The 21,579-nt window shown below is 37.2% G+C and overlaps 1 protein-coding gene across 16 annotated transcripts in view; it reads right to left on the minus strand.

The window, feature by feature from the left end:
• The window catches only part of ELAVL2 (ELAV like RNA binding protein 2), a 134,736-nt gene that overhangs the window by 56,171 nt on the left and 56,986 nt on the right, over positions 1-21,579 (minus strand). For 7 of the 16 annotated variants that reach the window (XM_074394944.1, XM_074394941.1, XM_074394945.1 and 4 more), the window contains exon 2: positions 13,698-13,941. In XM_074394944.1, coding sequence (XP_074251045.1) covers positions 13,698-13,926 — 229 coding nt within the window. In that variant the 5' untranslated portion in view covers positions 13,927-13,941. Of the gene's footprint in view, positions 1-13,697; positions 13,942-16,719; positions 16,811-21,579 lie in introns of all 16 variants that reach the window. The other 9 variants (XM_074394936.1, XM_074394934.1, XM_074394937.1 and 6 more) reach the window with 2 other exon arrangements.

Raw genomic sequence — 21,579 nt, forward strand, 5'->3', positions numbered from 1 at the left:
AACACAGGAAATTGCTTTTCAGTTGTCAATAGCCAATGTCTGAAAATAAACCCAGTCACTAAGTGTGGAATGATGTACTTGCAGCCAACATGAATTTGGCTGATGCCAACAGAGAAGGCGGGAGGCCAAGATATAAGACCTAAATTTTTTTATTTTTTTGTAGGACTGTTCTACTCAGTAACAGAATCTGAAATAATGCAAAAGCAGAAATAGGCCACAAACCACCTGCCTTTAGTTTCAACATAACATCAGCATCTGTCTCCCAAGGTTGCTTCAAAAAGATATTTAAGTCTTCTGTAAAGACAGTAATTGTTCCAGTGGTCTAAAAATAGAAATGGCTCAGCCGTGTGGGTTTCTGGTTGGGTAGTTGACTGCTATATTGACGGGGGCTTTCTGGGAGGGGTAGGGGAAAGGAGTGCTAGGGAAAGGGGGAAAAAATGGAAAAACTAAAACTACAGAAGAGAATTTCTAACTCTTCGCTCACTGACTCTGATTGAGGAATGGCTTTCTGCCAAGATTTTTTTCAAGTGCTCAGCAGAAGATGAAGTGAGGTAACTAGAAGAAGTCTGGGGATATTGCACATTGTGTCCTGTGTCCCAAGACTTCACACAGATGTTTGTCCCTGCATGCTCAGACTCTCTGGGAGAAGAGGAAGTAGAAAAGTCTGAAGGCAGAGGAGATTCCAGGGAACAAAACTAGTTGGGTTCTTCTTTCTGACCTACTGTACACACACCAATGCCTCTTCCTCCAGGTGACTTTCCATTAGATGAGAAGTGACAGAGACTGAAGGCAATTTTCAAAAGAATGAAACAAGCCTAAAACCAGACTGAATAACTGCAAAGGGGGTAAGATAAAGTCCTCGCAAGTAGTCAGCAATCTGGCAAAATATTGCACAAATTCAGTATTTTAATTGGATGTTTCTTTTATAAGGAATGTGGCAAGAACTAAATTTGAAGACAAGCTATTTATTTCAGGGGAAGGGGTTGGTCCCTAAAGCCACATGGAGAGGAAGAAAAATAAAATACACATAATAGTCTACAGCTCAAGGGGAAAAAAAACCTAGTATCTCCTGAGAACAATTATCATAATTTACTTTCAAAATACTTTGGCATATCAAATGTTGTATGATATCATTTATAGGAGGTACCGAGAATAGGCAAATTCAGAGAGACAAAGAAAGTATAATGGTTACCAAAGGCTGGGAGCAAAGGAGGTGGGTGAGGAGTTACAGATTAATGGTTACAGAATTTCCATTTGGGATGATATAAAGGTTCTGCAAATGGATAATGGTGATGGATGTGAATGTGCTTAATCTCACTGAACTGTAAACCTAAAAGCCTTAAATAATAAATTTTATGTTATACTTTGCCACAATAAAAACATTTCTTTTTAAAGTTTGGAATTAATCTGATGACATATGTGCACCAGCCATTTAAGCTTTAATTCTGGGTGGTCATCTAACATACTATCATTAATGCATAATCCAGGAGTAGTTAACTAGCCTAATACAAGTAGTGGCTGAAATGAAATTCAAACAACTAGTATAAGCCTACATAGTATCCATACCTAAATCAACAACAAATTCTCTGCTTATTCACATAATGAACGTAAAAATAGGTTTCTGTTCTGCAAACCAGTTCTTAGTATAATGAGTGTCAGAAATGGTGTCTTACTGGTAAAATTAAAGGAATTCAAGACATGCAGATGGGCTAAATTAGACACATTACCCACCCTTGTATAAACAGGGCAAAAAAAACCAAAGGTGGCATAACCCAAGGTGGCTATGTCTTTATGGATCGAACCCCTAAATATTAAATGTTCCTGGGTTCCAGTTTTGCTTAAAGTGACTTCTTTTTGCATGATGCAAAGTGAGGGTGCAGAATGCTACTTTTGTTAAGTTATCAGCCTCCAGTAAACATTTCATGTAAGGTGTTTTCAAAGCACTTTAAAGAAAAGAGAAGCGGGACTTTGCCAAGCTTTCAGAAAAGGCTTATCCATCACCTTGCTCCTGCTTGGTAGACAGATGTTTCTATGTGTAGTGGGATCTGGCCTGAGACCTACTTTCACTATAACCTATAAAGCAACTAAGACTCACTCTTCCTCCTTTGGTGCCTACTAACAACTACCCAAAATTAGGTATACACTATACTAAGATAGGTTCATTTAGACTAATTTATTCTAAATGGACCTGTCTCAAGGAGTCACTGGTCATGAACACAGTGGCCTCCAAAGGTACCGTCTTAAAGGAAGAGAGAGACTCTTTAGAAGTCCATTGATTAACTATAAAGGCCAGGAAAGAATATTAGACATCTTCCTTACATTGATGGCTGTGTCCAAATATAACTGTTTTCCATTAACCTTTAGAGAACTAAAATCTCAAATAGCATAAGAAACTAACCCCAGAAGATTCCATATTCTACTTTTAAATAGCACATCAGGACTAGCTTTCAATGTTCTAGAGCTGGGGATATAATGGAATGTTATCATGCTTTTTTGGAAAGGCTCCCAATTTCCAGCACTTAAAAAATAAATACATGGATATAAAGCAGAACAAACTGCTATTAACAATTTTATATTTTAATCCTGCTGCAACCTGTATAAAAGGGCTTATTCCTGTTTAAAAGGTCTACAGATAACAACAAATAGCAGAGTCTAAAAACAAACTTGTTATAATACTGTGAGATTTTAACACTTCAGATCCCAAATCATTCTGCTTGAGAAGGTAATATGCTGACATATATGGCAAAATCACTTCGCACCATGTTTAAGAAAAGCTAACCTAATCCTCAGGTTCACAAAAGAAAGTCACAATTTCAGAGGTATGATTTAGGAAGTCATTTAGGAGAGCCCTTTATTGTCTGCATGAGGAGATGGCAATTGATTTGATACACCATAATCAATCTCTCATTTCTGTTCAAAATGTTTAAAGTAGAATAAGAGCAAACTACAATTCATTTAAGCGGAATGAAAAAAGCTTCCATGGCCTACTACTAGGGTTAGGAAGAAGGATTCGTAAGACAGTATCCTTGAGGGTAATTCCTTAAGACTGGATTTAAAGCATCAAAATGAGAGGAAATAAAACTGTTCTTTCAGGCTCCAGTGACCTTGAAAACAGTGCAATGATCCTGATTTACTGGTAAGTTTACAGGCAGATATGCCTCCCTTAAAGTTTGCTTTAAAAGGAAGATCTGACTTTCTCAGTATTAAGTCCAAAGGTTAAACAGGTTGTAAAGAGTCAAGGGCACCACCAGATCTACTCCACAAGGTAATCAACATTCAAGTCTATCATTTCTCACCAAGAAATGAAAAATTTTGCTGAGCTGGAGGATGGGGGTTTGGGGGTGGTAGATACAGGACTTGTACGCCATACACATTTTCCCTTCAAAATCAAAGCAGTATGTACAAAACAGAGTTCCAACAAAAAGTACAATGATGAGAAAAGAACTCATTAAGAGCTAAAAATAAACTCTAATTCACAATATGCATAAGGATTTAACAAAAAAAGGAAAACAAGATGTAAAATTGCATCTGCTAAGTTAACCATACCCTCATGGAAACTGCCCCCTCCCATACACACAAACTGAAATCAGTAACGTCTGTGATGACTGAATGAAGCAATGCTCTAAATTTTTCAATGAATACTTCAACAGAAAGAAAACAAAGGGATAGTAATTTTTTTCCTCAGTCTTCTGATCTGCTAACACTGCAGGAATACTAGGTTTCTGAACATCCCAAAACACAGGTCTCTATATATCTAGACTTGAACATCTTATCTGATAAAATAATATTTAGTATAGTATCTGCATTATGTATTATTTACATTATATTATGTAAAGGGATACTCACATTAAGGAAGATGATGTCAATAAAAGCAAAAATAAGCCACAGTTGGTTTTTATCTAACCAATACTTCACGGCTCAATTTAACAACTTACTGACCTTTGAAGGCCAGGAATAGCCCATTGGGGAAGCTAACGTGTGAGTGTTCCTTCATATTTTAAGTCAAGCTAATTCAGTCTGAATAACATTCACACAATACCACACAGAGCAATAACTCTACACTCCAGTGCTTTAGTTCATAAAGGCTGGTGTAATAACATTAATCATCATTCTAGGCTCCCAAGTCCTGCCTCACACTTTCTATTCTTACTTTGTTCCACCCCTGGATAATCAATTATGTTGGTCAAATCACCTAGAAAGCAAAGGACAGAATATGAGCTTTACATTCTTCTGACATCTTAAGAAACTCTAAGAATTCTAGGACAACAGATCTACTTCAAGATGTTTTTCAAAACATCTTGGTTTACCTATTTAAAAAAAAAAAGTCTGCGACTGTCATGCAACTCAACGGATATTAACTGGTAAGAAGAGGATAGGAAAGAGATAGTACCCCTGTGTGCTAGGCACTTTATGAAAGAAACTAAAATTCAGAGTCAAAAAGTACACATAAGGCTGCAACACAAATTAAGTGGCTAGGCTGGAACCAAATAACAATGTTGTAGGCTAAAACCGCTAAGATTAGTATTCATTAGGCCACCTCCCTAACAGGAGAAAGCAACAGGTATTTTGACTCAGACTTCATCCCAAACTAATTAACAACCTTAGTGTACACAGAGGAGTTTAGTAAATCCTACTACCACTGCATTGAAGTCCATTTCACAAGACAGTAAGAAACGTTTTTCTAATATTTATTTATTTATTTTGAGACAGAATCTCACACTATCACCCAGGCTGGCATACAGGGGCATGATCTTGGCTCACTGCAACCTCTGCCTCCTGTGTTCAAGCCATTCTCTTGACTCACCCTCTAGAGTAGCTGGGATTATAGGCACCCACCACCACGCCCAGGTAATTTTTGTATTTTTAGTAGTGACAGGGTTTCACCATTTTGGCCAGGCTGGTCTCGAACTCCTGGTGTCAGATGATCTACCTACCTTGGCCTCACAAAGTGCTGGGATTACAGGTGTGAGCCACCATGCCCAGCCAAGGAACTCTTAAAAACACAGCTTAAATACTTCCCATTTTGCTTTTTCCCCCTTAAAGGAGGCATAAGGTAAGAAGTGGAAATCTTTGTTCTAATTTAGAACACTACAAAATGATCACTCCTTGATTACCTAAAGATGATAATGTCGGATTACTGAGTAGACTCTGAAAAGATGGTTTTAACTGAGGATACTTTTCTTCACAATACTTAGAGCAGCCAATGCTACTCTGTAGTTTACAGTCCCTCAAAAAAATATTTGATTACATTTACCATCACCAATAAAAGGGGCATCCAAGGGTGTTGGAATATTAACACTCTAAAACTTTAAGGAGCCAAAACAAATACCTTAAGGACTAAAACATGCTAATTAAGCCACTGTGTAGACCTGACAAATCAAATGACACTCACAAGTAAAATGCCAGAAAAATATCCGTTAAAGTTGACCTTTTTAGCTGGAAAAGCACGCTCTGAGGGTTTCCACAGCTCTCAAGATTCTGTAGCAGCAGTGTTACTCAGCTGAAAGTCAATTAACTTAGAACAAGCTTAAAAGAAGTTGGCGAATTCTGAAGCATTGTTTTAGCTTCAACGATAGACTATTCTGTTCAGGAATATTTGAAAGGAAATGTTCCAATTGGTACAGATTAAATGTGCTTTGCTCTATTGTGAATTTAAAGAAAGCAAGAAAAAAAAAAAGGCTGGTGACTAAAGTTGTATGATAGTGAAATAGACTAAAAACTGTCAAAAACAGGTTGATTGTGTACTGTATCACAAAAATGGGGGTATAAATCATTTTCATACCAGAGAGGAAACAGAATTTTAAATTCTATAAATTACAAAAAAAAAAAGAAGAAACAAGTTCATATCACAATTTTACTGTTTTTTTATCTCCTAATCCAACTATCTCCATTTTAGTTTACCATCTTCTTTCTCATCTATATTTTCCGTCATCCCTATGACAAGCACTTACTTTAAGAATGGTTTCTCTTGTATACCACCAATCTCCTGATGTAAAGCAAGCAAAGACTACCCTCCAAAACAAAGTCTGGAATAGCAAACAGCACACATGCATTCTTATGCTAAATTATAAAGGGGCAAATGTTACAAGAGAATTTCAACTCTGATTTTATTTTCTATGAATATGAATACATTTAGAAAGTTTGTGTTTTCTATCAAACTTAAAAAAAAAAAAACAAAGAGAAAGGTACTGAATACTGACTGTTCCTCATCTACTGGTAAGGCAAATATGACTATGCTAGAAGTTCCTCTGATAAGGGCCAGGAAAGCACAAAATGAAAACTCCTAAACCTCATTTACACAATAGGTTCAACTTAATTTTCCCAGTAAACATTCTAAGAAAGCTGTTGGGAAACTGGGTAACTGTTTCCTGGAAGTAGCACATATTTTTTCACACTTTATTCTAAGGGAATAAAATACTGAATAACACAATTATCAATATCAGGAAATCAGAGAAACAAATCAGGATGATTAACAAATTAACAGAGAAGAATACTGTTTCATACTTTTCTGTATCCTCTCAAGAGATGTTTCTTCTTCCTAGCAACTAGCCTTTAAAGGCTTTATTACTACAGGGTATCTAAAGCAGCAGTGCTTTGATTTATGAAAAGCTGTTCACTGGGAATTACCTTACAAATGATGAAGAGGTCCAGATTTGCCACCCCTAATTCCACTTTAGCATTAAGCTTTTTTTTTTTTTTTTTTTTAATGGAGTGGCACTCTGTGGCACAGGCTGGAGTGTGGTGGCATGATATCAGCTCACTGCAACCTGTGTCTCTGAGGTTCAAACGATTCTCCCACCTCAGCCTCCTGAGTGGCTGGGATTATAGGCACCCGCCATCACACTTGCCTAATTTCTGTATTTTTAGTACAGACAGGGTTTCACTATGTTGGCCAGCCTGGTCTTGAACTCCTGACCTCAGGTGATCTGCCCACTTCAGCCTCCCAAATTGCTGGGATTACAGATGTGAGCCACCGTGCCTGACCGGCATTAAGTATTATTTTAAACTAAGGCAAATGAGAATCAACAGATGAAAGAGTTCTCTGCCCTCCCCTTTTCTCCCTAAAAGCAGAGTATAAATTTCCAATGCGAAGGTGTCCCTCTGTCTTGTACCAGTTCAGAGGAAAGTGACTCATTACTTCAGACAGTTGACACCAGACTGTTTACGTATACCGGTTGCATAAACAAACTTTGCTAAAATTTCCCTTAACTGTCTTACTTCCTCTACATATTTTCTGAACACTTCCCCACAATTTCCTATCCCGCCAAGCCCAAACTTTTCCTTTGTTAAAATGGTATATAAGCCCTCAACTCTGACCACTTCTTTGAATTTTCTAACACTTTTCTGTCAACGCCCAAACACATAAAATAGTAACAAAATTTGTGTGCCATTTCTCCAGTTAATTTGCAAGTCTCCAGGTGCTAAACAAGAGGAAAGAAGTTGTTTTTCCTAACCATGGTAAAGAACTGTATTGTATTTGATTTCTTAAAATGTTACAAATTTCCAGTTTCATCATCCTGTAATCTTTCACCTGAAGTAATCAAAACTGACACTGAAAATTGTTCTATTAAAATACCGAGGTTCAAGTAAAAAGTGAACCTAGAACAATAAACTTTATTTCTCCAAGGTTTTATACAAAGCTTCTACAGCGATAACACCAAACTTTTCAAATGACTGCATGAGATCTGGCAAAGAAGTAAGATACAATGAAAATATAATTAAAGATACATTAATGAAGATGCAAATAAAGTCTCTCCATTACCTTTTACCCATGAGAGACGTTCCAAAAACAGTGGTTCCACAAACTTGATACAAATTTCATTTTATACAAACTTAGCCACTAAAATCTAAAAATAGATTCAAACGCACTGTATTCCACAGTCAAGGTGCTGAGGACCAAAGCATTTACCTCTGTGCAGTCATCTCCCTTCCTACAAACCTAAGAACACGCACAGCCTTTCTGCCATCTTTCTAATTCAACAGCATACAGAGTTTGCAAAATGAGGTGTTTATAAGTTACCACCCACCCACCCAACCACCCTGTTGTTTCTAACTACTAGTCTGTAAGAATCAGAATTCCTGATCTCTTGATACTACAGACATTTCACACTCACTGTACAACTGTAACTGGCATACAGAATCACATTTTCAAATTAATGTGCATCAAAACAGCTTTGTGTTCACTGTGACTGACTCACGGGAAATAAAGCGCTGTTAAATTTGAAGGTTCCCATTAGTCTAATAAAATACCACTTACCTGTTTCAATCCTGAGGAGCTAAGATTGTATTTGTTTAAAAAGAAGAGAATCCTATGCCATCAAAATTAAAGTTTAAAAACCACAGTATTTTGAGAACAAAAAAGGATCAAAACTAGTTTTAAAATTCTGAGCAAGCAGAGACTCAAGATAAACCCAGCTAAGAACACTCATATTAATAAAATTTTATGATACTAGCCCTAAGACGTGCTGGGGCATGGGCAGAGCCTTAACATGCAAGGCACTACCTATTCAGAGGTAATCAATACCTCTTCGGGCCCCCTGGAATTTATATTTGGGTTTCTGTTTTCCCCCTTATGTCAAAGCCTCTAGTTAGCAGCTGATGGGGTCAGGACAGAACCTACCTCAAACAACTCAGAAGAAGAGTGAAATACACATTACCTGAGGTCTTCCACTAACTACTACTCTAGCCATTCTTTTAGAAGAAAGGAAAATTAACAGTGAAACAACAATCTACCCTGGAGTTTCAAAAACCTAATTACTTACAAACACACACATACACACACGCACACAACACACACTTTCAGCAACAGATCAGATCAGTAAAGATACAGCATAATGACTTAAACTCAGTATCTCTAGTCCTGAACCCCAGGAATTAACTCTGAAACCAATGCTGAGAAGGGGACAGCACTTTAAACGTTCCAATGAATTAAGTAGTGCAATAATTAACACTTCTTCCATTATACCCCGAAAACTGGAATTCAGGTAAACCGGGAAATTCCTGGTTCAAGCTCCCTGAGAAATGTTCAAGACATGGATAACTCCTAGCTAACTAATACGTAGGCTAGTAGGTACCCCCTACAGACCCTGATTTGGTAGGCCTGGACAGGGCCCAGAACCATGCATTTCTGGCACTTATCACAAGTGATTTCAACGCAGGAATCCTAGTGACCATACTTCAAGAGACACAGTCTGATTTCCAAAACTTTTTGGACTTCAAAATCACATGGGAAGCTCTCTGACAACAGATCCCAAAACTCCCTTAGGTGAGGATACAGAGCCAAATTTGGAAACCACCAGGCTAGAATACCCCAGTTCACAACCATATAATTAAAATGTTTCGGCCGGGCGCGGTGGCTCAAGCCTGTAATCCCAGCACTTTGGGAGGCCGAGGCGGATGGATCACGAGGTCAAGAGATCGAGACCATCCTGGTCAACATGGTGAAACCCCGTCTCTACTAAAAATACAAAAAATTAGCTGGGCATGGTGGCACATGCCTGTAATCCCAGCTACTCAGGAGGCTGAGGCAGGAGAATTGCCTGAACCCGGGAGGCGGAGGTTGCGGTGAGCCGAGATCGCGCCATTGCACTCCAGCCTGGGTAACGAGCGAAACTCCGCCTCAAAAAAAAAAAAAAAAAAGTTTCTAAGAGAAGCATAGATGTTCTTGTTCATTTCGTGTATTCTTCAGTTCTTGACTCACAAATACCTTCCATTTTCCTTCCAGAGAAGACACACTCACTCACTAGAAGACATCTTTGGATAAATCTGTAAAAATTACGCATCTCTCTATAAATTCATCAGTTGGCCCTGTGCTTAATCTTTAAAGAGTGAGGTCTTGCCTCCAACAAGAAAGAGACAAAGAGGAAAAATCCAGATAAAAAATAAGAAAATCTGAATTCTGGTCCTTACTCTATACCACTTAACAACCTTGTGGCCTTGGACTAGTCACTGCACAAACCTGGGCCTCTCATCACCTGTGATGTTTGGGGGGAAAACGGGAAAAGACTGGTTAAGGTTACCTCTAGGCCTTTTCTGACTGTAACGCTTTATTATTCATTCCTTGCATCATAAAATCCATTTCTCTCATCTAGAAAAAGGCATCAGCAGGTGTCAAGGACTCCAAGGTGCATTTAAGAATGCAAAAGGATGGACTAATATCAGCTAAGCTGTACAAGCAGCAGAAGCTTCTCATGATGAATGCCTATAGATAGGAAACAGGCTGAAGCATACAGCTGGGCAGACGCCCAAAGAGACGGACCTGACAAACAACATAATAAATAGAACTTAGTCTACAGGGAAGATTATTGTATTTGCTACTGAAGACATTTCTTAATGTACTTCCCTAATCCTCACTCTATCACAATAGTAACATTAATTTTCTAACACTGACAGTCTAAAAATTATACACTCTCTTCAAGGACTTAAGAGGCACACACTTTCCTAACTAGATATTTTTGTTCCCGAGATGTAGTTTCCAAATTCAGCATTAAGTAAGATTTAAGAAAAGGGAAAAGGGGAGATTTTAAATCTTCCTGCAGAGTGACTCCAGAGTTTTCCTGTAACCCAATTAATGCTCAGGCTCCTACAAAATCAGAATTCAGAAATCAGTCCCAGCTGCTCCCCAGGAGGCAGAATAAGCTGGATAATTAGAGAAGGACCAAAGAACTCTGGTCTGTCCCTAAAATGCCTACTGAGAAACTGCACAAGATGAGTAATGCTAAACATCACAGGGCAGGGTCCAAAGCTCCACAAATTCTTTCAAAACCTTCCTAGAGATACATTACTACCTACCTCTTAAGAAGCATGCCTACTTTTTTAAGTACAACCACTCAGAACCCAGTTTTGGATACTACCATTTACTAGACTATTTTACTCAATATAAATATTTATTAAGAAACTCAGGAAAAAAAAGTACTGAAGCAGTTTATGATTGAAGCTAAATGAGTAAGATCCTTCTAAAAGCCATTTTAACCCACATTATGAATAAGATGTCAGTGGTCCAAATTAAAACAAAATTACCAGAAGTTGAGGTGCCTAGTGTTCAGATTTGCTTACTCAACTTTTTAACTTACTATCATGTATGTTTCTTTAAGGAAACATGCTCATATGTTATTAATGTGAACAGGTTAAATGGGTCTGATAACCAGTTAACAAAAAATGATTTTATAGCTCCATGTTCAGTGGAATCTACTGTCAGGAAGATACACTCACCCTCCCCACCACCTCCAAATAGGTTCTATGATCAAGTAAGTCTGAGGAACTATAAATCAAACAGGATTTCTTTACTGCTGGATTTTTCATAGCTCTTATTACAGTGATTATTCAGAATGGATCTTAAAGAACTACAGAGTACCGCACTTCCTAAACTTATCTGTCATCACGAAACGAACACTGAAAACATCTTTCAACCTTATATACTATTGTGGGAAGGAAAATTAATACACTATGAAAAATGGTATAAAAAGTTCCTCAAAAAATTAAAAACAGAATTACCTTATGACCCAGCAACTCCACCACTCCATGTTGTTAACCCAAAAGAAATGAAATCAGTTTGTCAGAGAGATATATGCACTCCCATGTTTATTGCAGCAATGTTTACAATAGCCAAAATATGAACTCAACTCAAGTGTCCATCAACGAATAAAAGGATAAAGAAAATGTTCTATATATACACAATGGAAATCTCCATTACACCCTTCCCCTGGAGCCACTGAAAAGACAATGGGCAGGGGTCACAGGTGAAGGAAGTGGACAAGAAATATTTAGTTTTTTTTTTTAGTATCTAGCCATGTATTAAAGAGTACCCATGTGCTGTGTGTCTATTACCACAGTCTACCAAACTAAAGTGAGAGATGCAAAGGAGGTAAAGATAAAGAACTCAAGTTTATCCTATTCTGCCACATAACCGCTCCAATTAAAGATTTACAAAAGAATAAGATTAATTCAAGAATGACCATAGGTAAGACATGAGAATCTCTAAGATGACTCCTGTGGCAAATGCCTAATATGAAAGATGTATGATTTGTTGAATATTTTCATCATATAAAATATCACATATCAGTTCATAACAAAACATGACTTTTACGCTCTGTTCAAGCATCTTTCTCTTTGGATGGTAAGGGGAGCCACTAAGCAATCAGAAATCGCTTTATTTGTGCCACAGCCCTCAAGTCGTTTATGATATTTTATCTTTTATATGCAAAGGTTGCAAAATCCACATTTAAGGGATGTTGTTTTTCTTTTAACAAAAGATAAAATTCAACATTAGGGCAGAGACAAAGAACAGTCTTTTGTTCTTCACCTTCAACTTACTGAAAACTCTTTATAAAATTTCACATATGCTGATCACACTCATTTTGGAAAATAAATTGAAAAATCTCATCCATCTGATGATCAGTGTTCAGGAACATAAGAACCACCTTCCTGATAATATCATGGTGAGCATTTAAGCAACGTAATTAAAATGTGATGATTGTTTGATATGGATCAATAACAATCAGTTTGTACTTAGTTTTTAACTTGATTTCAGTAATTCTCTCTGTGAATCTCAATCTGTAGCTTGAGGAAATATAATTATGAGGCCAAGCCCAGGGGCTGGCTTTAGAACTCATTTGGAGAGCTTGAAGAGAATGCTCCATAATGATCAATGAAATGCCTCAAAGTCCTATGTATGAAAAAGTCAAAAGAGACCTTAGAAATGGCCCAGGATGACCCTTTTCTCTGCCTTTTACCTCATTTTGCCAATGGAAACCGAAAGCCTAGAGCTGACTTATCCAAGGTCACATGACTAGGTGTGAGTTCAGACTGCTAGTCTCACTCTTCACACTGCCTTTAAGTACCCTTTACTCATTTCAAATATTCCATTTTATATTTTGAGTTATAAGCTTTGTAAAGCAATTTGGTACACATCATCAGTCAAATTTGACTGACATGAAAAATCCATGGGGTCTGTCTACCTTCATATATTTTTAGTGTTTGAAAACAACTCTTGTGGGAAGCATTAACCCTTCTATCCCAAGAACATTCTCCTTAAATTAAGTTTTGGCTTACTCTAAAAATTTAGTGAAATCTTAAAAAATGCTAAGGAGATTTTCAACTACCTAATATTCAAAATGTACTATAATTAAAGCCTTATCTTTATGACGGGGGGATAATTATATACCATGTCGTCCTTTCCTCGTTAAGGAACAGAACATAAGATCTCATTACACTCAGTATCATATCCGTGAAAATATGTATACACTGACAATGTGAATATTACCCATTTATTTCATCATATATAAGCAAAAGGATTATACTAGCATAAGGAAAACACATTTTAAGATTTTTCCCCTCTCCCAAACACATATTGTATTTCACTGTTGAAATGCTAAATTAAATACACTCAGAATACTGAAAGATAAAGGTTAACATGACACTTTTTATCCAAGACACACACACTTTTAGAACGTTTTCCAAAGATACTATCCAGATGAGAGTATATTAAAGTCCAGTTAAAATATATACTGCCCCCAAAATGGTTTATCCTTTAAAAAGAAAATTTTAAACTAAGTTTCATATTGCTGATGTAATAAAAGAGAAAAATCTAGATATGTAAAACTGCAGCAGTGAATTATTTATAAGCAGTAATCTTACTACTTTCTCCTATCTTGAGACACGATCCTTTAAATGTGAGTCATCTACATAAAACTGCTTACCTGTTATTTTGTCTCTTACAAGCTTACAGGACTCTATCTCACCAATGCTCCCAAAGAGACTCTTTAGTTCCTCCTGTGTCATGTTCTGAGGAAGGTAGTTGACTATTAAGTTGGTCTTGCTGTCCTCTGTGTTCCCAGAGTCAACTGGTGAGGAGCAGTTGTTGTTTATGGTGGTTGGACCATTGGCTGTGTTATTGCAAGTTGGCCCATTAGACAGTTGTGTTTCCATGGCAGCAATTACCTGCTAAAAACAGAGAAAATAAGAAATGTCAGATTTCATATTTCACAACCTATTAGAGACTCCATCCAAGAATTTAAACACTTGTCACTAAACACAAGTCGTTCTGCTGAAATTACAACAATGCTTCAACAAAAAGTGTAACACCTACACTAATTTTTACTTCACATTAAGCTATTTAACTTAAGGTTACAATTTTATTTTCACATACATATTCCATACATGCACATAAGCATAATCTAAATCTTAAACATTTTCTAGAATCAGATTCTGGGTCTATTCACATATCCTTACTCACCTGTAGTGTCCACAGATGAGGAAAGTAAGTATCAAAGGGCAGAGAATTGAACCCTAACTAAAAATCATACTAGAAAATAAAAATGCTGAACATGCTACCAAAATGAACCAAAAAATGACATACCTAACTCTGAAGAGATTTTCAGTTCGCCTAAGAGGTTCAATATTCTAAAACTGAGCCATTAACTTAAAAATCAAAGAGCAAGAGTACTTTTAAAAATATAAATTTGTCAACATGTACTGTTTTGGTTACATATTGAAAATGTTTTTGATGGACAGTATCGTATCTCTACCATTGTTAAGAAAAAACATAGATGCTATGTTTTAGGGAGTGGAAAAGAATTATAAGTTAACTTGGGAATGAAGCTATGAATACTTTGTCTACCTGGTAGAAACTAATAGACTAATAGGACACTATTGTCAACCTTGGCAGCTAAAAATTACCAACCAGGCAACGGATCTACAGCATCAAAATAAAATTTCCAAACAATTCAATATGGTGTTTTTCCTTGACTCTGCTTTTCAGGAGAAAAAAGAAAACCTATCCAGCCAATGAAAACACCAATATAAATACATTAACTTCTGCAAACAGACCAGCCCAAGGAATTCTCATTTGAGCACATAAGCCTGTTGAAAATGCAAGTAATAGGGTATCTATAAACTCCAAATACCAGATAAAGAGCAGAATTGGGGGGAAATGGCCTCAAACTCTTTAGGCTACTCTAAAAATCACTTAGTAATAAGCAGTTTTAAATCTAGTTTCCTAAAAACCAATCCTATCCAAAAGAGTCACAAACCACAGCCCCAAATTTTCCAAAAGCATTTTTTAGTAACTACCTAACTTTGGACAGCCAAGACTGTGGTGGAAACTAAAAATCAAAGCATCACTGAAAGGATTATCCTTCATGTTTCATACAATACATCTCTCACCTCCACAAAGACTACTTCTCAAAACTGACAATTCTGAATTGATGGGATGCTAGTTTTCGGGAAGCTTTAACATAGAAAAGGCAAAGAACTTGAGGCAGAGAAAAAAAGCAAAGTAAAGGGAAAGAGGGTTACAAGGAAAGAGAAAAAAACTGTCTTTTAAAAAGCAGTTTTTTGCCTAAGAAAAATGAAAGGGCACATTAGCAGATAAACATACAGGAAGAAATCTTTACTGCCAGGAGAGGTTTATAAAAGGCAGCAGTATAGGACAGATTGAGACTGGTCAGACTGGACAAGAATCAGTGCTGTCATGATAAAAAACAGGAGGCAAAACCCAGAATAGCTTTTTGAAATATCCAACAACCTGTAACCCCTCCGTGACTTCATTTCCTTGCTTGTCAAAGAAGTGGGTATTTATTCTACAACCTTCAAGCTGTTTCTCTTGGGTAAGTAAGCTAAGTTTTCTCAGGGAATACTTAAGGGGATGAAGGAAAATAAACCTTTGGAAATCTATACTTAAAAATCTTAAATAACTCAAGATATAGGTTGTATTATAATTAACAAATCTATTTGAAGTTGAAAAAAGAAGTTTCAGATTTCATAATAAAACATAACTGTTCTGGTTTGCAGAGTATTAGCTGTGGGTCATTCTTTTCACAGCAAAATTCTTCTGGGGTTAACCCTTGCCCAGCAGTTATGGAAACAATGAGCTACAAGATTAAAGTGACCAAAGACACTTAAATCACTATTCAAAAGTTTGGATAGGTGTAGAAACTACGAGAGCCCCAAATGTAAGATTCGGACTAAAGCTTACTGGGATAGCATTTGAAATATAAAGTGTTCGTTGACTGAAATTAGCAAGATTTAGAAAGGACAACAAACACTCCTCACTTAATTGCACATTTATTTCCATGTTCAGGTGGCAAGAATGAGCTCCTAAGCCAACATTCAAGTGAACAGCTGCAGTAGGCTGTGTGCGCTGAAAATTACAGCGTCTCTCTGCTATAGGACCATCTGCTCAGAATAAAATGATACTAATGTGCTATATTTTACAAATAATGCATATTCCATTGATAGGCTCAACACAACTGTTCACAGAATGCAAACTCTTTCAACAGTTACTGGGCAAATAATTTTCAGCCAGATTTATAATTTCAATTTTTTTTTTTGAGAACCGAGAATTGTAAATAACTTCAAAATTTAGTAACCAAAAAAATACATAGTAAACAGAATGTATAGAATTACTGTAACTTAGTATTCAGACCATACCAAAACTTTTTTTGTTTTTTTAAAAAGCTTGTCACTCTTTTGAGTCTGCGCTAAATCCTAATTTAGATTATAAAAAAGTACATACAAGAGCATGGTTCTGATGCTACACATACCACTAAAGTTAAAATTGCAATGTGCTTTAAGTCCTAATGATGGCCATACCACAATAGGTTAAATGTAAGAATACTTAGTATGCCAAATGGAAGATTCAAGTGTTTGGTATGGCCTCAGCACTCCTGCAACATGCTAAAAAAAAAGTAGCCTACAGAATTTAAGAAAAATCCCACAGACCCCGGTCCAAGGCTCTGCTGCCCACGAACCACTTCTAAGCAGAGAAGCCACATCACACAGTCTGACTGCCATGTTAGTTTGGAGTTGCCGTCTGCAATATGGACACAAAAAGTACCGTATGTTAGATGAGCAAGATAATGCAACAAATCAGTTTGTACAAAATTTACAGTGATTGTATTGATATTCCCAGCACGTCCATGCAGTGTGGCTTAATTGAAATTGAGGCAATTCCAATCTAATCTTTCCAAATTCATTTTAACATGTAGTTTTCTTGCACAAATATAAGCATTTTTAATTAAGAGCCTGATTTTAAAACAATATCAACTAGTTATCTTGGCATCTATTCTAAAGAACTAACTTAAACCATACCTCAAAAATTAAAAAAGTAAAGTAAAATGAAACCAAATACTGCAGGCTGTCTTCTCTCTTAAGGATGTGGGAGAAGGGAGGAAATGTGAATGAAATTTTATAGTGAGAAAAAGTGATCATGCAATTCCTAAGTGATTGCTTTGCATAAAAGCACTCTTTCCCAAAATATCAAAAGGACATTAAGAGAAGCTATATTTGCCCACACTGTTTCATTATACTACAAATGATCCTTAATCCTGGGACTTAAAATTAAAAGTGAATAGAAACCCTGTGAGGTTCTTCTGCCACTAGAGTCAAACCAGTTCCTAACAGTTTCACTGAGAGTTGTTCACATATACTAAGAGGCAGTAAACCAGCATCCTTCAATTGAAATAATTGGACCGATAAATAGGATTGTTTGGAGTAAAGCTTGCATAGGATGTCAGCTTTGTCCCTGAATGAAATGAAGTGAACATTTTTTAATATGTAAATTGTAAACCCAGCACGATTTGAAATTAGTGCTGCTATGAGGCTTCCAATATAGTTAATGGGCCATTTACCACTTACTGCAACTTGCCCGACTACCAAACAGAGCTATGATATTGGCACAAAAGCGCAAGTTTACTCTTTTGCCGTATGTACAGATGCTTCAAATGGTCAACGTAATAATGGGAAAAGTTAGCTTCTAAAAGTAGCAAATAACAGAAGAGGTCCAAAAATGCCTTTTACTTATTTATAATTATAAAAATTTTATCCTCAGAGGCAATCCTGGCTATAAATGATTTACTCTTGATACTAGCAATGTCGCCAATAACAATGGAGTCCACTTTCTGGCATCTACCAAAAAGGGTTAACAAACTTTTTTACAGGATACCATGAAAATATTTTCCTCTTCTTCCCTTCTCCCACTGTAACAAGACAATTCAGTCTGACCCTGTGTTCTTTATTTTTCAAAAAACTACTTATAGTTAAACTCAACTGTGAAAAAATGTTTTACACTCATGAAAAAAATTTTTTATAAGAACCCAACTGCAGTTAGATTACATGAGTAGGACCAAATCCAGCAGGATAAACCAGGCACAAACGTATGTCCTGAATACCTTCAGGAGTTCAGTCTAAACATTCCTCACTACATAAAACAGACTGTAATTTAACCACCTCAGTCCCTTCTATTCCATAGGAGGTGGACACTAATGAGCTAATCTATTGACACCCCTCTTTCTGAAAGCCACAGGGAGGTGAACAATCACTTTATTGCACCAACTAGGTAGGAAGGCTGGGTATGGAAAATGATTCTATCGCACTTTCACATTTCAAGCACCCCAGACAGTCTCTCCGCTTGAGGCAGACACACACCTTTATGGAGAGTTATAAATAAGTTGCTCACATGGCCCTTACCTTTATGCTGGCCAACAATTCCGTTACTAAAAATGTAAAGCTACTTCCCCTTCACTTAAGGACAGGCAATTCTGCTGTACTCAATCTACCACAGACAACTGGGCTGTGCACTATTTATAGATTCCATTGGCTCTGAAACTCTTCGGAAAGAAAAGAAGGCCATATTCCAGTGAAACAGAGCCATTAATTTTAAGGCTTAAAAAAATAATGTTTCAATATATATTCTCCTCTTAATTTAGACATCAATTGTGCCAATTCAGACTGCTTTTCCTCCTGTTATTATCCAAGTAATAATTTATGAAAAGGCACTTTAGCATAGATTAATCTAGAATATACTGAAGTTTCACTAGGCTCTAAGATAAAATGATTCTTAGTTTGGTGAAAGCACAGGTTTTATTGGGAAATAGAAGACGGTCTCTACTTTTATATACACAGTTACTTCCAAAGAGCCATCAAGACTTTTATAAATGGTCCCCTATGAATTTTAACATCTACAGTTTTCACAATAGTGGTATTTAGAAAATAAATGCTTTATTTCTCATATCTGCATTTGAGAAGTCAAACTGATCCAATAGTGTCCTAGTCACATGAGAAATGTAGTCTGCGTTTTCTAATTTTACAATTTAAAAAATCTGCAAACTAAGGTAATCAGCTTCTTCACAATTTTCAAACCTATTGCACACAGCCACCAACCAGATAGCTAATCAAGAGCATCTTAAATAGGCCGAGCTCAGTGGATCACCTAAGGTCAGGAGTTTAAGGCCAGCCTGGTTAACATGGTGAAACCCCACCTCTACTTCAAAGTACAAAAAAAAAAAAAAAAATTATCTGGGTGTGGTCTGTAGTCCCAGCTACTCAGGAGGCTGAGGCAGGAGAACGGCTTTAACCAAGGAGGCCAAGGCTGCAGTAAGCTGAGATCAAGCCACTGCACTTCAGCCTGGGTGACAGTGAGAGACTGACTTTAAAAAAAAAAAAAAAAAAAGTCTTAAACATATCCTGAGAATTTTTATTAAGTTCACTTCAGCATAATGTTACAAGAAGAGGGAAAGGTTCCATAGCCTAGAAACCACCTCATTTGGGGACCAGACTTCTGTGGGTTAAAGTCACAGCAAGGTTGCTAAAAGGGCCAGTACAACAACCCGCAGTAAGGCTTGTCATGTCTGCTCCAGCCACTCCACTGCCATGGTTACCATCCTGACCTGAGCTCTCATCTTCTAACCACCAAATTAAAGCCCCCGAAAGGTCCCTCTCTCCTTATCCTCATCTACCCTAACACTGTTCCCAGGAAGACTTTTTAAACCCTCCAAAGCTCCCCAACAAATGAAGTGTAAACTACTAGGTATAAACTGAGATCCTGTACGACTACTTTTACCAGCCCACTTCTACAAGCACCTTAAGATCTGAACTACGCCTTGTCCCTCCAACAATCCAGTACCTTCACTTTTCTAGCTTTGCTTATGCAGTTCCATCTCCCTTATTCAAGGCTCTATCCAAACCCACCCACTTCCATTTCAGGGGTTTGGACAAACTAAGCATTTAAAAATGAAAGGGCATTAACAGTTTCTTAAAAATTGGAGAATGAAAGAGTAAATCCCCTCCCTAAATGTGTGCAAATTTGTTAACTTGTTTTTCTATCCTACCAAGTATTTCAAACCGGAAGTAATTATGAAAGCATACGTTCAAGTTTTGGCGCACTCCCTCAGCCACCCTCAGCCACTGAAATCTAAATTCCTGTCACATAGTAAAACAAAGGAAACCATTTACCTTCAAGATCAGTTGTGTACTTTTATTTCAGCAATCTATCACACCAACTACAAAACCCTAGAAGACAGGACAAATCCAGATCTCTGGCCAGCAGGGTTATGGATATACGGCATGTGGAATTTGGGTCCAACTTCAGGAAAACGGCAAAAGTAAAGGTAAATGTGGGAAAATTAAACAGATCTTGAAGAAGGCATTTAGACACACATCACGATTAAGTCAAGGATCACAAGTGATCTTGATACTAACTAGAAAAGTTCAGGCAAATAGAAATGATAACATCTCTGAAAAGAATCAGGGCTAGTGGCAAAGCATCTCAGGCTGGAAAGGTCCAGCTTGGATAAAGTGATCTTGGTCTCTACACTTACATGCAGCTAGAAGGTTTGAATCCTCTGAGTAGCACAGCACAGCAGGACAGAATCAACCTAATGCAAGGCTTTTCCTCTGACTACATCAAACCTCTCCCTAAATGCCAAGTTACATATGAACAGAAGTCATTTGTCTCTAAAGTTTTAGGGCCACACCTACCAAAAAAAGAAGAAAAACAAAAAAGGCAGCACAACCTTTACCAAAAAACGTCATCCTTTGGGGAACTTGCAGCAGGGACAAAAGCACTAGAAATAATTGATGAAATAATATGAGCTTATAGATGACAGCTGGGTAGGCAGCCAATGGGGTCATCTGCCTGAGAGATACCATTCCTACAGCAAATGCTTGATCTTTCCCAAATTACTAAGTGGTATTTTCAGGCTATGTTTCTGGCTTCATTTAATTATTAAAGCAAGAGAATAGCCAACCAAGTACTAAAATCACAAGGTTAACAATGTCAGTTACAGGAACAAGCCATTAGTTTGTTTTCTTTAAATCTCTTTGCTTTGTGGTTCCTAAAATAAAGGTTTGTAGCTTTAAATGTCATAGGATTTCTTCAATCTAAAATCCCTGTCAATTCTCCAGCCCACCCACATACCATGTTAGCTGTCTCACAGGTCTACTAATTCCTCAAACTCACATTTTGGCCCTGGGGCTAACAAAGGCCCACGAACTTGCAGAGAAAATGCACTGAACAGCTGCAGCAGTCATAAGGAGAACGTTCTCTGGCAGCAAACAGTAACATTTTTCTGTCTCTTAGCCCTTTATGACTTCTACAGACAAAGTACAGAGTCTCCTTCATGCCAGTCTTTCTGAGGTTTTGTAGTTTGAGAGGTGGCAGGTTTAAAAAGCTTTAAGGTTAAGAGAGGTAAGATGAGTTTAGGGTCCCAAGGCCTTCTCTTCAGCCTAGGTCCACTACAGGTATCCGGGTTGGGCAATGAGAAAGTAAAGATCTGGTGAAAAACATCTGCTTAAGTTTCATGT

Source organism: Saimiri boliviensis, chromosome 2, assembly GCF_048565385.1.
Source record: "Saimiri boliviensis isolate mSaiBol1 chromosome 2, mSaiBol1.pri, whole genome shotgun sequence".
Taxonomy (NCBI): domain Eukaryota; kingdom Metazoa; phylum Chordata; class Mammalia; order Primates; family Cebidae; genus Saimiri; species Saimiri boliviensis.